The sequence below is a fragment of the Ursus maritimus genome, unplaced genomic scaffold (assembly GCF_017311325.1).
Source record: "Ursus maritimus isolate PB19 unplaced genomic scaffold, ASM1731132v1 scaffold_3, whole genome shotgun sequence".
NCBI lineage: Eukaryota > Metazoa > Chordata > Mammalia > Carnivora > Ursidae > Ursus > Ursus maritimus.
Genome location: NW_024425563.1, coordinates 18,705,730 through 18,721,645, shown reverse-complemented (window position 1 = coordinate 18,721,645; position 15,916 = coordinate 18,705,730). Strand labels below are relative to the sequence as shown.

At 42.8% G+C, this 15,916-nt stretch overlaps 1 protein-coding gene across 1 annotated transcript in view; it reads left to right on the top strand.

Annotated features, from left to right (window-relative positions):
* EXOC4 (exocyst complex component 4) overlaps positions 1-15,916 on the top strand; it is a 716,010-nt gene that overhangs the window by 641,893 nt on the left and 58,201 nt on the right. The window contains exon 15 of the mRNA XM_008707579.2: positions 10,192-10,333. Coding sequence (XP_008705801.2) covers positions 10,192-10,333 — 142 coding nt within the window. The remainder of the gene's footprint in view (positions 1-10,191; positions 10,334-15,916) is intronic.

Here is a 15,916-nt window from a genome sequence, read left to right as displayed (position 1 = left end):
TTCTGAGTCTAAACGTGGTCAATCCAAGAGAAATGTTATCTATAATGGTAGAAAAAGTGGGGTTCATAATTATTATGAGAACACTCATGTTATTTTACTTAGGGAAAGAAAGTTACTTAGATTTTGCGTGAGGTTAATGCGTATCCTCAGATTATATAATCACTTGGTAGATAAATGATTGCTTCTCTCCGTAACTTACCCTTAACTGGCAAACAGATTATGAATCTTTAGATATTTAGGACAGTTGATTCTGGAAGCATCTATATGACTGTTAATTATCCTAGGGCTTCTGTGGCAAGGCTGGAATGCGTGCGAGAACAGTATTCATGTGTTACTAATGTATAAAGACGGAAATATGGCTGTATATTATCAGCCTTCATAAGGCATTAGTCAGTGTGCGTGGCCCGCTCATCCATTTCAGCCTGTGGAGGCGATACCGGACACGAGCGAGGTGAGAGGGGAGGCACTTCGTTAACTGTTATCTTTGCTGCCCACTGGAGAAGTGGCCCCCCTTGTCCTCATTGAGGAGAAATTCTCTCGGCCAGATTTACCCCTGCAGATCCTGCACCGTGTGTCAGCAAGCTCATCCTCTCTGTATCTTACTTCCAACATGCTTCCGAGGGAACGGTCACCAGCGACACAGCTAGTCTCGGCGCTGGTCTGTGTGCTCGGTGGCAGGGTCAGCTCTGGCTTCCTGATAAGTCAGTTGTCTGGTGTCCTCCCAGCAATAGGATCAGAGGGACCGAGGCTTCTAGGACTCTGCCTGTTCTGTTCTACACTAATAATAGCTCATCACGTTTTGCCGTTCCCTGTATAAAGCCAGTCTGATTGTTCCAAAGCCTGGTCAAAGCGGTGGGTGGAGGGGAGGGATCCTGGGGTTTGCTTTTTATTCATTCAGTTCATCATTATTGAATAAATAATAGTAGTTGTGATGGTAATAGTAGTGGCCACATATTAAGGGCTTATGTGTCAAACACTGTTCTGAGCCTTTGTGTGTTTTCTCATCGAGCCATCAGACTCCCGTGAGGTGTAGGTATGATGACCCTCTGTGGCGATACGGAGATAAAAGTGAAAGTTGTCCTGCTCTAGGTCAAGGAGGTGATGACTATTTTCTCCCTCAAGTCCAAATGTATGAACGATACAGCTGCATGAAGAGGAAAGTCATGGGGGGAGAAAAGGCCCCTGGGAGAAGTCCCGTGCAAGAGCGACCCCAGACAGGGCTTTCCGTTGAACTCCCTCAGCTCTGTCTCGGTGTGTGGGAGCAGTGTGCTGTGTCCTGTCGGGAAGCGTGCTTTATTTCTGCGTGGTTCACTCTCACCGTTTGCAAATGGACCTAATGTTTCGAATTTACACGGTGAACGAGCCATCCCTGAAGGCTCTTTGGAAGATTTACAAATCCTAAAGCTGGAAGGATCCTGTTGACACATGAATAAATGTTATCTCTTTGCCACATAATATTTTTGCCTCCGAAATTCTCTTGAAACTTAAATCTGTGTCGCTTATTCACGTAAAATATCTGGCTAAGTATTTGTTAACACCTTAAGATGCTTTTTGATGCAGGGTTTTACAGAAACACAAAAGGCTTGCAAAGTCCACGGAAATCTAATAGGGTCCCACAATAGTGCCTTTCAGCACAAGGACAGGAGCTGTTCATTAGCTTTTCCTGCATTTCTCTTTCATATCCGGCAGGAGCTGAATTGGCCACACCACATGCCTTTTCAGTAGATGATTAGGTTTTTACCAGGCCTCGGGGAGGATTATTCGGAATAAAGGAAAAATCAATCTTAATGCTTCCCCCCAGGACTGAAGGGGACTGAGATCGGTATTGTCACTCACAAGTGTAAAAACCAGTGTGTCTGCGCCGGCTTACGCTGCGTGGAAGTCGAGTCTAAAGCTCACGGTCTTGGAGGACCCGGGGCTTGCTCGGGCTTGTGGCCGTCAAGCACTGTTGCGTGAGTAACTGGGTGTAATCTTCCCTCTACGGCGCTGGAGTGTGCCGTTTATCCTGTTGGCTCTCATCCTGGGGTAGCCTAAGGGAACAACAGTCCTTTTTTTCTTTTTTTTCATCTTGGTTCTTATTTTTGTTTTGCCCTTCACCGTGAGCCTTACACGGATCTCCCTTGTTTTCTCTATATAGGTCAATATTTGGAATAACTCTTCCATTTCTCTCATGGCCTTTCTGGAGGTTCAGTTTCTCACCCTGAAACAGAATAATGTTCCAAGCTAATAAGCTATTTGGAAGACATGCGGTTAAAGACACTGTGGCGCTATAATGAAAAGAAAAAGATACGAAATTCTTTGATTTGTCCTTAACCTGCAGATAGAATGCAACAGGCATTACTGCTGAGCGTAAGGAAGAGCTAGACTGTGAGAGATGCCAGGAAGAGTGGGTTATGGCTTTTGTTCTCACAGCCCTCACAAGCTACCGGGGACTCTCTACAGCATGAGGTGAGCCGTGCCAAGACTGAAAAAGGAAGAGGGAGGCCTAGTGTCACTGGAGTTCAAAGGATGGTTCCAGCCTTGTGGCAGGCACCGCGGGAGGGGCCGTGCTCCCCATTTGGTCCTCACAACAACTCTCGGAGGGGACACGTGAGGACAATGAGGCTGACAGTTGTTAAGAACTGTGCTCTAGAGGTAATAAAAAGTGAGAGAATAAGTTCTGTTCCTCTGGGAAGCAGCAGGAAAGAGAGCANNAATGCGGTTTCAGAGAGATGAAAATTACTCTTAAGCAGCATCCTTAAAACTAAGTTCTCTATAAAGGTTTGATCTTAGGTCTTTAGTTTTTTGGGGGCTTTTTTGCCTTAAAATAAAACATGTTATTGAACATCCATGTCATTAGGCTGGACAGTGAGTGGGACAAGCACACCTTTTCTCCCCCCGAGCATCACTGCCTGCACTTAGGGTAATATAAGACATTTCGGAGGAGAGGGTGGGGGGGTGAGAGAGGGATGTTCCAAAGGACACGAAGTTATATTGCCCATAAGTCTGTGACTAACAGGGAAAACATTTATATAGCAGACGGTAGCACAGAAAAGAAAGTAGGTCCTTGCCTCCTGTACCCACTGGAAACATTTTTTAAATCATACTATCAATTAGTTGATTAGACCCTAAAAAAGGCAAATATAAATAAGACACATGCACTTTGTGCTCCATTTCCTCCATTCCTAATCTCTTTTGTCCTTCCTGGTAATGACTTTTTTTTTTTTTTAATCCCTTCCGTTTGTCGTTTTTCCCTGTAAGAGTCGACAAAAGAGAGCTTCCTTCCAGAAGCAGCGGTGAAAAGGCTTGGCATTCTTGCCACACAGCCATTAGCTCTAAGAGGATCGGGTGGGTGCTAGGCCTCCTAGAGGGGGCTCTATTTCCAGAGCTGGCTGTACTCAATATGCCTGTACAAGGTCTAATCGGAATAATGTCCAGTATGTCCTCATCCTTTGCCTCGTAATTCCTTAGGTCAAGGAACAATCTGAGTCAGCATCCTGGTTTTCAAAATCAAGTGATTTCACTAGTTCAAACCCCAAATTTCTAGGGAACTCTGGACTGAAAAGAACTTGGTATTATTTAGGGGCAGAAGAACAACTGCTTCTGAAATAGGAAGCCAAATGAATAGAACCTACCAGACGTGTTTCTTATGTAAGGCCAGTCCTTATATGGAAACGTATCAAAAGAACCGTAGACTAGGTGCTGGATTATGGGATGAGTGGGAAGAGAGTGACAAAATAAATGACTTGCTAAATAAGTAAATGACAGTGCCAAAAGCTAGGACTGCTGGCAGAGAATAGCAAGGGGTTAAAAATATGTCTCGGGAAAAAGAAAGAATGATCAAAAAGAGTCACCATGAAACGTTAGTCTGGAGTAATTGACAGATAAAAAGGAAAGGACACTTCTAAGAAAATTCAAATTTGGGGCTCAGTCAATTAAGTGTCTGCCTCCGGCTTAGGTCATGATCCCAGGGTCCAGGGATCAAGCCCCAAGTCAGGTTCCCTACTCAGCAGGGGAGTCTGCTTCTCCCTCTCCCTCCGCCTCCCACTGTGCCTGCTTGTGCACACACTCTCTCTCTGTCAAATAAATAAATAAAGTCTTTAAAAAATTCAAATTCGATGCTATGAAGATAGTAGAGCCTTTAGCATGTAAAGATAACCTCTGCTTCCAGAAGCCAGTCGATTTCATAAATAGATAAGTGATTTATTTAACAAACACTTAAAAGGTGACTACTATGTACAAAGCACTGGGGTCAGGGCCGGTTAGCTTGTATAGGTTTGCAGGTAATGCCAGAGCATGAATAAAAGGTAGGGCTGGTAGTCCAGAGAAATTGAGAAGACCGAGGACAGAGCAGCCGGTTCCAACTTGGAACCACAGCCTTAGAGTGTCTGACACCCTTCAATCCTTCCCCAGTGTTAGGCTCTATAGTAGCACATCCCACAGGCATGTAGGGAGAAGAGAGAGTTAGGGGGAGGACCTCCTGCCCCAGCCCCCTCGGTCTCTGTAAGCCCCTCGAGTTCTTAATGTCACAGGCCTAATCAGCATTCCTATTTTTATTTTTAAAAAATGTCAGCCAGGTAACAACATCAAAGGATCTCGAAATTATTTGCAGAACCTAATAACACACTGCTCTGGGAGTTAGGAAGATGCTATTACCCCAATTTTCTAAATAGGAAAACTGAAGATTGGAAATTAAATAAATTTATCCTGGGTTCAAGCAGACATCATTATGTGGTGCCTGTCATTTCTCTGTACAAATAGCAAGAAGAGTCAGAAATAATGATTGTACCAAAATTTGATCTTCTAAAATGTTTTCAAGTGAGAAAATCTCATGGGATCATTCTTCATTGTCTTTTTTCCATCTTCTGAAAAGTTTGAATTCACGGAGTTAACCTCTTTTTTCCTGCTGTGATAAACAGCTTTCCCTTTTCAATTTATCACTTTGATGACAGCTGATACCAGTCTAAGCTAATATTGTAACAATTTTAGATAATATTGCAGATGCACAAGGACATCCTCATATGAATCAATTAAAGAAGTCACAGTAAGTTGCCATTGCAAGTGTAGCAGCTGCATCCTTGAAAACAGATGCTCTTCTGGGTCTGAATGAGTCCAATTTTGACTAATTTTAAGACTTAAACACATTTCAGTCTCGTTAATATTAGGATGTGGAACCACTTGAGACATCCTAATGTCCTAGACTGATTGCTTCTCCATGACAGTATGTTGGCTTTCCTTGAAAGATACTGGTTATTTGATATGCCAGGGATTTTTATGTCCGTGGAAAAGAGAGGACCCCCAAGGCTTGGCTGCCACAAGGTGGACTCATGAAATTAGAGTGGCTTCTAAAGGCAACACAATTAACAGGGAAAGTGCTTGGGCCATAGAGATTGACCAGAATTCCTTTAGACTGTACTTCTGCAAGATTCCTGAATAGCCCAGAAAACCATCTATCATGAGCTACTTCTGTATCCCCCACTCTGTCCCCAGAATGTACTCAACAAACCAAGGAAAAAGTTACAGTTGTAAATGGCAAGCTGTGCCTTCTCTTTCCTGATTTTCATCAGTCTGTTATTATGTGAATTATTTGTCCTGTCCCATTGGTCAATTAAATCATTTGTTCTGTTTAATAAAAAAGCATTGATTGAGCTCCTGAGCTCCAACGGGTATAGACGGATATAGATATATAGATAATCCCTGCCCTGAAGGAGTTAATGATCTGTAGGAAGACATACTGATAAACAGATGACAGTGGAATATGGTAACTACTGTTGTGTGGAAAAAAAAAAAAAAATACCCGGAGGAGCCAGTGACCCGGCCTGGAGAATCAGGAAACACTCCTGAGCCAGAAAGCATGAATAGTTTAGAAGGAGGATTAAGAACCACCCAAGGTATAGAATCCTGAAACAGCAGACTGTTTAGGGACTCTGTTTTAAAAAGGTGTCAGATTAATGGGCCAGGGAGGGAAAGGAGAGAAGTTGGAGAGGAAGGAGAAAATGGTGAGAAATGGAGAAAAACTGAAGTGTTGGATAGAAACCAAAAATCGTGGAAAGCCTTGCTAAGGAGCTTGGACTTCAACGCATAAGCAATGGGAAACACTGATGTTATTTTTACGAGAAATTAACAAAGTCTCATTTGTGTTTTTGATAAATAACTCTGCTTCTCTAACTCATTTAATGAGCTAAATACGGAGGATTGAATTAAGGTGGGGGCCAGGCACGAGGCCGCCTCTTGCGGTAGTTCATGCCGGAGATGAGGGCGAAACCAAGAAAGTCACAGCAGATACAGAAAAGCCAAAAGATATTAAGAGACATTTAGAAAATGAAATTGGCAGAAATTAGTCCTTGCCAAGGAGAGGGAGGGAGTAGAGAGGCTCAAAAATTACTCTCGAGTTTGCGGCTGAGATTCCTAGATTGCTGCACCGCAGACGCAGAAGGGATTCAGGATAAAGAGCAGATGCTGAAGACAGATAATGAGTTTAGTTTAGAACACATTGCGTTTGAGATGCCTGTGGGATCTACAGGTAAGGCTGGCTTGCACAGTTGATCAAATGAAGTTGAGGAGTCCTCAATCCCTAGATAATAGCAAAAACCATGAAAATGGATGAGCTCACTCAAAGAGAACATACAGAATGACAAGTAAGGGAGACCAATAGAGAAAGAAGTCCTGGGAACCCCAGCACTTACGGGTGGGCTAGAAGAAGAGGATCCAGGGGAAGAAATGATGAAATCAATGTCAGAGAGATAAAAGGACACCCAGAGAAGTAGGGTGCCATCTAAGCGAAAAGAAAATGGAATTTTGAGAGGGAAATGGCCAGTCATGTTGAATGTATTAGAGGGCCTGACATTAGGATGGTAAAGCACCCACTGGATTTGGCGGTTAAGATATCATTGGTGATGATCAGAATGAGGCTGGAATAAGAAGGTGAAGGCAGAAGGATTATGGCACGTGGCAAAGTACATAGAAGGCAAAGACTACAGAGAAAGCAAGTGTTGACAATTCCTTTGAAGTCTTAATGAGAATCTGAGGTCCTTAAGACAGGAGTGACAAGTGAGTAGGAAGGACTAAGCAGCGTGATTTGGAGAAAATTGCTGAGAAGGGGGAAAGGAGCTAGCCAAGCACTAGGGAAGAATGGACAAGTGACAGGGCATTTTGGAGATTAAAATCCAGAAAATTTTAGCGGCAACAATTCATACTTTTGTTTACCTTTCAAAAGATGAGTTGTGGAACTAGCCAGGGTTAGATCAAGTGGCCATGGAAGAATCTATTTAAAAGGTCATTGGGCAGATGGGGACACGTGGCCTCCTCTCGCTACAAGCAAGGCTGGAAATGCAAACATTTAGCTTTCTGGAGTCTATAGCAGAGTGAGCAAGGGAGAACTGGACATATGTGTTGGTTCACCTAACAAGCAGTGCCTGCCCTGGAGAGGAAGCTTCAGCATCCTCATCGAGACAGTCAATTTAGTACAGAAAGCCACAGTTTCCGGTGCCACAGTTAGTTAGCCTGGAGTCTCAAAGATGCCTGCTTTTATACAGTGGTTATAGGAGGAACAGGATATTATGAAGGATCTCATGTGACCCATCTCTAGTATTGGCAAAACAGCTCAAAGTGTGTATCTTAATAAAATGATCAAGTACTAACATTTTTCGAGTCCAATATATGTAAGCTTTGCCGATATGAAGAGGAATCCCTGAGATATACAACCACGTAGCCTCTAAAAGGGTATCTGCACATGTGTGTGTCCATTAACCTCCTATCTCGACTATATTCCAGGCCAATTCTGTCAGCATTGCATTTTTTGTAGGTTTCCATTTGACATTCAAGAGAGAGTTCATTGTTTTGTGTTGTATTGGCTTGCCGTGCTCAACTCTTTTTTGCTCAGTATATTCCTTCTTGTTAAGAAAACTTTGTAAATTTCAGCGAGGCCTCAGGAATTCACAGGCCTGCTTTTCAATAGAACTCTGGACATGATTTTTCATGTTGCTTTACTAAAATGTTACGTTTTTGTTGTAGATTACAGTTGAGCGAAATGTGCAATGTGCTGCTTTTCTAAACTACTTTTACCTCACTCATTCCAAGTTTTATCTTGAGTGTTTATCTTCCATTAACTTAGTCTACTTGGATTTTTTTTTTTTATTTAACTTTCTCGGTAGAATTTGTCCAGAATGTCTTTGCTAGAGTTTAGGAGATTGGCAGAACTTTGGACCTTAAGTCACTGAGTCTGATCTCTTTGGGGTCTGATTCCTGCCCCTTATCATTGGCACATAGAGAGCTCTCAGACCACAGTTAGTGTCGTTCAACAGCAGAGTCCAGGGCTCAAAAGCCCTAACATGCTTTGAAATATTAGAATAGCGTTACTTATAGTTGCTTTCATCAGCCTGCCAGATGAAAACATTATGATGGCAGTGATCTGGCCTTGCAGTCCTACAAGCCAGGCAATGTTAACCATGGAGCAGGGGCACCATGCCACGTAGCCACTCTCCTGCGGGTGGAGTTAGTGAGCGTCTTGAAAGGATGCGAAGGCTGGTAGGAATTTTAAATCAACATCGTTACATTTCATTCTTCCTTACAAATAGTTCCCTTGGCCTGAATTTGTTTGTTGTTGTTGTTGTTGTTGTTGTTGTTGTTGCTGTTTAATCTTTGCCATAAATCTTAATTTATTTAAGTCTGGTTTCCCAGAGGAGAACTTGGCCTTATAAGGCTGAACTGTCTTTCTGGGCCCTTCTCTGGGCTTAGCAAAGTCCAGAAACAGATGCAGCTCTGAAAGCCTATGGCTGTAGACCCTGCTGCAGCCACCTGTGACTCTCTACCCTGTAAGGCGAACCCCTCCTGAGCTAGTCAGTGAGGCTTTGCCAGATCTCACGTACCCTAAGTGCCCTTCTTCCAAAAGACACACCACATCCTCTGACAGAATTCTCAGGTGGAAAAGCAAAAAATACTGATAACGGAATCTCAAGATGGATATTAAGTGAGGTTGATATACTATTATTCTATGTGTTTTACCCACATTAACCTATTTAATGCCCCCCCCAAACCCTATGTTGTAGGTAGTGTTATCTCCATCTCACAGTGAGAAACTGAGGCAGGCATTATTTAAGTATTTAGCTCTTGGTCACATAATAAGTGGAAACAGGATTCAAAGCCAGTCTTGGAAACTCTAGAGTACTTAAAGAACGTTCGAATGACATTGCCAAAGTAATTTTTGGTGATCTCTGAGAAATTGTGGGGAACTGGGTATGCAGCCAAAGTCTAGACATAAATATAGTTCACATTTTTGCTATTCAGTATTTTCCTGAAGAAAATATCCAAGTACCTTAAATATTTAATCATTTACTTGATAGAGATACAGAAGGTAGCTCTATCAAATTTTCCAAAAAGACCTTTTGGGGCTTTTAGCTGACTGTGAGCTCTATGGGAGTTAAAGTAGACGACAGCACCCTCTTCCTACCCCCCCCCCCCAAGAACACTGCAGGCTTACGTGCAAGCAGAATAGCATCTAGAACAGGGAGTTGGTAATTCTCTCTAGACCTACTCTGGAGTATTTATGATGTTTGGTCCTGAGTGCCCCATTTCAAGGGAGAAAAAGAACAGTTGCAATGGTTTGTTGGCAAATTATGAGATTTGTAAAATAATTCACTCTGATTATATAAAGAATAGCTGAAAAACTGGGGATAGTTAGCCTGGAAAAGGGAAGACTTCAAGGAAGCCAGAAGACATGATATCTTCAATACTTGAAGTGCTAACACATGTGAGAATGATGGCAAATTTACTAGAATCAGAGCCAGTGATTAGAAACTAATGGCAACAGATATCAGTAGATATAGACGGTCACCTCTTTCAGAGATGGAACAGGCTGCCTTCAAAGCTATTGAGTTTGCTTTCACAAACATTTGTGTGAGTGTACAAGCAGGCGCACAACGGCCGCTAGAAGATGTACTAGAGACACAAGCCTCGAGCACATGGTTAGGCCGGATGCCGATTACGGTCACTTCCAACGCTGGGGTTCTGTTCTATTAATCTATGAATGGGTTGAAGACAATCGGTGTTGAATCAAGTACAGAATTAGTCTTTCGTGTCGTGGACGTCTAATGCTGCCCACACCAGCGTTAACCAAATTGGTAAAAACATGATGAACCACAAAATAAGATGTCATTTCAGACAAATCTGTAGGCATCCAGTCCAGTGACTGGTGTTTTCTTCTCTTCCTTTCAGTGCTGTCTCCTGCCCAGGAGGGCCACGTGAACGTGGATCTGCCCCCAGTGTCAGAGCAGATCATGCAGACGCTGAGTGAACTTGCCAGATCTTTCCAGGATATGGCTGACCGCTGCTTGCTGGTCCTGCATCTGGAAGTCAGGTATGACACAGCCCCAGCCCAAGACTGCACTTGAAATGCACCGTGAGTCATCTATCACTTGCTTCTTTCTGGAGAGTAACACTGTAACTTTTGATTCTTATTACTGATGTCCTTTTTTACACTGAGTGTGATTTTTAGTGTTAATCAACCCCTGTAAAAGGTTTTCAGCACGCACTGTGTCATAAATATGGTGATTCAGAGTTTGCATGGCCTGTGACAACAGAATGATCTGGATTTGAATGTCTCTACCAGCTAGCTAGGCCACCCTAAGTCAGTTAATCCACCTTCACTGATCCTGCCTTCTCATCGTAAAAATAAAACAATAATTCCTAACTTACAGAGTTTGTAAATGAAATAATAATTAGTACAGTGCCTGCCACAAAATAAATGGTCAAAGTGTGGTAGTTTTGTGATTATGATGACTTTATTGTTACTGACATTTTTACGAACGTCCTCTGCTAATCAGTAAGGGGATACACAGATGCAAGAGCCTTGACCCAAGAACTTAAGACCCAAGAAGAGATTACGTTAAATAATTCAGGACAACAGTTGCAAAGATGCCATACTCTTGGACTCTTGTTCCTTCCCCAGCAGTGTAGAACATTCTTAGCTTTGGTGGCCTCTCTTATCACACCTATGGAAATGGTAGAAAGAAAAGACTGGGAAGTTTTCAATCATTTGTTCACTTAATAAACATTTACTGAGTGCCCTCTTTGTACCAGGCAGTGCGCTAGGAATTGGGATACAGCAATGAAAAAATCACTCATAATTATGATATATTTTATCTAACCCAGTATAGCCAAAATATTATCATTTTAGCATGTAACTAATGTAAAAATCATTGATGAGCTATTTTGCATTTTTTGTGTACTAAGCCTTTCAAATCTGCATATTTTAGGGGTGCCTGGGTGGCTCAGTCGTTAAACGTCTGCCTTCGGCTCTGTCACCATCCTAGCGTTCTGAGATCGAGCCCCTCATCGGGCTCCCTGCTCAGCGGGAAGCCTGCTTCTCCCTCTCCCACTCCCCCTGCTTGTGTTCCCTCTCTCGCTGTGTCTCTCTCTGTCAAATAAATAAATAAAATCTTTAATTAAAAAAATGCATATTTTACACTTACAGCACATTGAAATTCAGACTGGTCACATGTCAAGTGCTCCATAGCCACACGTGGCTAGTGCTGTCATTCTGGACATGGCAAAGAGTAGCTGGGGTTGACTACAAAGGGGTATCGGCTTTTTTGGTTTTTAGATAGTGTGGTCAAAGAAAATGTAACATGGTAGCAAAAAGGAACCGTGTGTACAAAGACCTAGGAGAAGAGAATTTCAGAGAGGGCAACATTCCAAGGTCCCGAGACAGTCGAGCTTAGCAGTGTTGAGGAATGAAGAGTCAGGGTGCCTGGAGCACTGTGAACAAGGAGGTGAGGCGTGCAAGGATATGGGAAGAGGCAGGCTGGGACTTGACCGTGTGTGCTCGCAAAGCCTGGCATGTTATCGTGTCCTGCAGACCAAGTGACTGGTTCGGATTTCATTCTAAGGGCATCGAGAAGACATAGAAAGTTTTTAAGCAAGGGAGAGAGCTTCATCCCTTCATTCATTCATTCATTCTTATTCATTTTTTTTAAGATTTTATTCATTTATTTGACAGAGAGAAAGAGAGCACAAGCAGGGGGAGCGGCAGGCAGAGGGAGAGGGAGATGCAGACTCCCTGCTTAGCTGCCCGATGCTGGGCTCCATCCCAGGACCCTGGGATCATGACCTGCGTCGAAGGCAGATGCTTAACCAACTGAGCCACCCAGACGCTCCTCATTTTCATTTTTATAAGAGCACTTTAGCTGTTGTTTGGAAAAGGAATTGTAAGAAGGCAGATGAACGGAAGCCTAGTGACCATTGAGACCAGTTGTGAGCACCAGAGTGGCAGAGGCGAGAGAAGCGTTGGTTCGAGGTGTGTTCCCAAGGTAGAGCTGATGAAAGGTGTAACCAGTTGGATTGGGTGCAGGGGCTGGTGGCAGCGAAAGAAAATGCTCGGGGAAAACTACCAGCTTTGGGGCCACGGTAACTCTGTGGGTGCCAGGGCAATTAACTGGGGGGAGAAAGTCTGAGGGAGGAGAACGCTTGGGAGAGGGGTGAAAATCAAGACTTCCATCTTGGAGACAGTTCGTTTGTGGTGCTTACTAGACCTCTAGGTAGCAATGTCAGACAGATACAGACTTTCGGAACTTCACGATCAGAAAATTCGAGATCAGAAAGTGTCTAGTAACACATCTTCTGTATTACCATGAGCCATTATTAGAGTTCATAGAGCATTTTGTTGTTTCGTTTGGAGTCTTTACTACATTGAGGTTTTAAAAATGTAAATGGGATTTTGGTTCATATGTCTGGACTCCAGTTAGAGCTTGGGTATCTTTCAGGTGAGCTCAGGCAAAGCGTAATTGGTAATGTATTGTGGATGTCGTTTCTCGTGAATGCCTCGTGTTCTTTTCATTCTTCATTATCTTGTCCAATGAGTTATTTCTTAATTGCTTGTGAGCACCTTGTGAGTGCAGTACGAGAAGAAGTATTGCAGGTTTGAAATATTTTACCCAGCCTCGTTTCTGACCATATTTCTTACATGCGCTGTCCAGAAAGAAAGCCTCTTCCTCTGTGTGTTCTGATTTGTTTTACGATAATTTTTAGATTTGTTTTCTATTTACTTACAAGCTGACAGTGAAATAAATCAGGTGGTTTCTCTGAATAGATAAATGCAATAGACAGAAACAAAAACGAAAATCGGTAACATTCTGATGCCTCTGTTACCCGGGTTGCACAGAAAAGCAAAGGAACATCAAATTAATTACTATCACAGCTCCTGGAATTTACGCTATTGATTGTGTTGGGAACACAGAGTGTTCCACATTCAGAAGTAGCCTCTTGTAGTGTAGTTAATTCCCAATGGGAGATTTTCAGCACGTTTGAGTAAGTCTTTTAAATCCTTAACCTCTATTCTGCCCTTTTTATTTGTGTATGTCATGACAGTACTGTTCTTAATGCTCAATGTACTTTAGTCATTATTTATTAACTTCAGGAAAAACCATTCACTGTGATAACACCCATTGCTGTATCTCCTTCAAGAATCATTTAAAAACAGAAGAAGGTCGTGGTAAGAATGAGTAACAAAGAGCTCTGACTGAGTTTTAGAGTCCTGGATGCAGAATTTTCTTCCCTTGACTTTTGCTAAAAGCACCAAACATGTTTATTGTTTCTAAATTAAATTCCCTCACCTTCTCATATCACGCGGTTTGAACATTCAGGTTGCTTTCTTATGAATATGCTGCGTACTGTCTTTGTTCCCTTTAAAGTATGGTAGATAAAACGAGGCGGAGACCTCCATGGATGGCTCGGGAAATGAATATTGACATACTTCATTCATTCCTTGGCACAGTAACAAGCACGTGTGTGTGTGTGTGTGTTCGTACGGTTGATAATGCAAAATGAACAAAGCGCATCACTAGCATATCAGTGCACCGTACTATAATAATGCTAAAGGCAGGAGAGTGCCGTGCACCCCGTGTCCACAGTGGGGGATGGTGGAGGAGACTGTTGGCCCCTGGAAGGCAGGAATCAGGCGTGCCTTGTTTACTCCTCTGGCCCCAGAACCTGGAACGGTCCTGCTCCAGTGTAGGTGCTCAATAAAAACCTGAATTCTTCTTGAGAATTAGCTGGTTTGAAATCAACCCCGGACAAAATAAGTGCCGTCTGTCCAAACAAAACCTGTTGCTCTATAAAGGAAATAAATGGGCTTGGAGACTGTTTTCACCCAGTGATCCGCTACGTGTAGGTAAGTACGGAGGCTTGCGTGGCCTCCTTGACGAGGACAAGCATCCTTGTCACCATAATCTCCTAGTGGTTGTTTTATTCCCATCCTGCCATAAAAGAGCATTAGAACTTAGGCCCTGTCATTTAGGAGCAGGTGCCATGAAGAAGTGGCTGGTTAGGTACTGTCTGTGGTGCTTTTATCCCAGAAGCCACTGGAATAAGATGGCACAGACAGACAAAGAAAGGAATGGGGAAAAAGTAGTGGGAAATGCTAGCAAGAAGTCCAGAACAACTTCAAATGACAAAAATTTATCTTATTCATCGAAACACCATCATATCCGTAGCCCATATTTTTCTGTGACGTTGTTAAAGTTCAAACCAGAAAGTGTTCTCAAATCCAGTAGGTTCTATGTCGAAGGACCAATCCAAAGAGTATTTGACATTTTACCCATGTCACTGTAGGTCACCAACGTGTAACCCCTTTGCACATTTGAAGCATAAGGCAAATGACACTCCCAAGAGATGAAAGACATGGTGAGACCATTAAAAACTGTTGAGGGTTGTTTTTTTTTTTTTTCCCTATTTGAACTTTAGAAGAAGAAAATTAAGTTGCCATTTGAGTCCAAGATGCCAGGAATGTCACCTTTATCAGCTGATTTCTCTCACCATCGGGAGGGCTCTAAGTGGGTTCCACAGCAACCGCCTGTCACCGTTGGGATCCGAAGTGTGCACTTTCTGAAAATCACCCATCCTGCTGTGTAATCAGCAATATTTGCAGAAACCCTTAATGCCAAAGTCGTGTTAAGGTCAGCAACAACATGCCAGAATCTGAAGAAAAGAAAACACTTTTTGAATTTGACATTTGCCAGTGACTTTTTTAATTTCTTTTTCATCTCTCACCATTTTGGGAGAGGAAGACAGTACCTTAAAGCAGTCTTCCTTCTCTTCTGTGCCGCTCACGTCAGGATCTCATAAGCTCTCGCCTCCAACTCCTGAGAATGTCCCAAGTAGTCTCTCTACTTTGAATTGCTCCATTCTTCACCATCAGTCCACCCTTTATACTGTGCCAGAGTGATCATGCCAAAGCTCGTATCTGATTCTATCATTTCACCTCTTAAGATCCTCCTAGGGCTTTCTGTGGCTTCTCAGATAAAATCCAGAGTCCGCAAAGATCGGTAGGAGAAGAAAGGGATAAAGAAAGGGGGGGGGTAATCAGAAGGGGGAATGAAGCATGAGAGACTATGGACTCTGAGAAACAAACTGAGGGCTTCAGAGGGGAGGGGAGTGGGGGAATGGGATAGGCTGGTGATGGGTAGTGAGGAGGGCACGTATTGCATGGTGCACTGGGTGTTATACGCAACTAATGAATCATCGAACTTTACATCAGAAACCAGGGATGTACTGTATGGTGACTAACATAATATGATAAAAAAAATTTTTTAAAAAGTATAAAATAAAAAAAAAATCCAGAGTCCGTAGATGGCCTCCAAAGCTGATGATGACCTGCCTCCTGCCCATCTCCCCAAGCTCACCTCACACCTCTGTCTTCACACGTGATCTGTGTACCTAAAAGGAACCACTTGTCATTCCTGAAAACCAGTCTTCATTCACACCCTCATGCCTTTGTACATGGTCTTCCCATTGTCTGGAGTTATGTCATCTGTAATTTACTGTGAAAATACTTCAGCATTGATGGCTTGATTTTATTTTCAGCTAAGAGCTACTCAGTTTAAATTTCAACCACAGTAGCAATCAGTTTCCCTAGTCGTGAATCCCACTCCAGGATTAGTCAGTT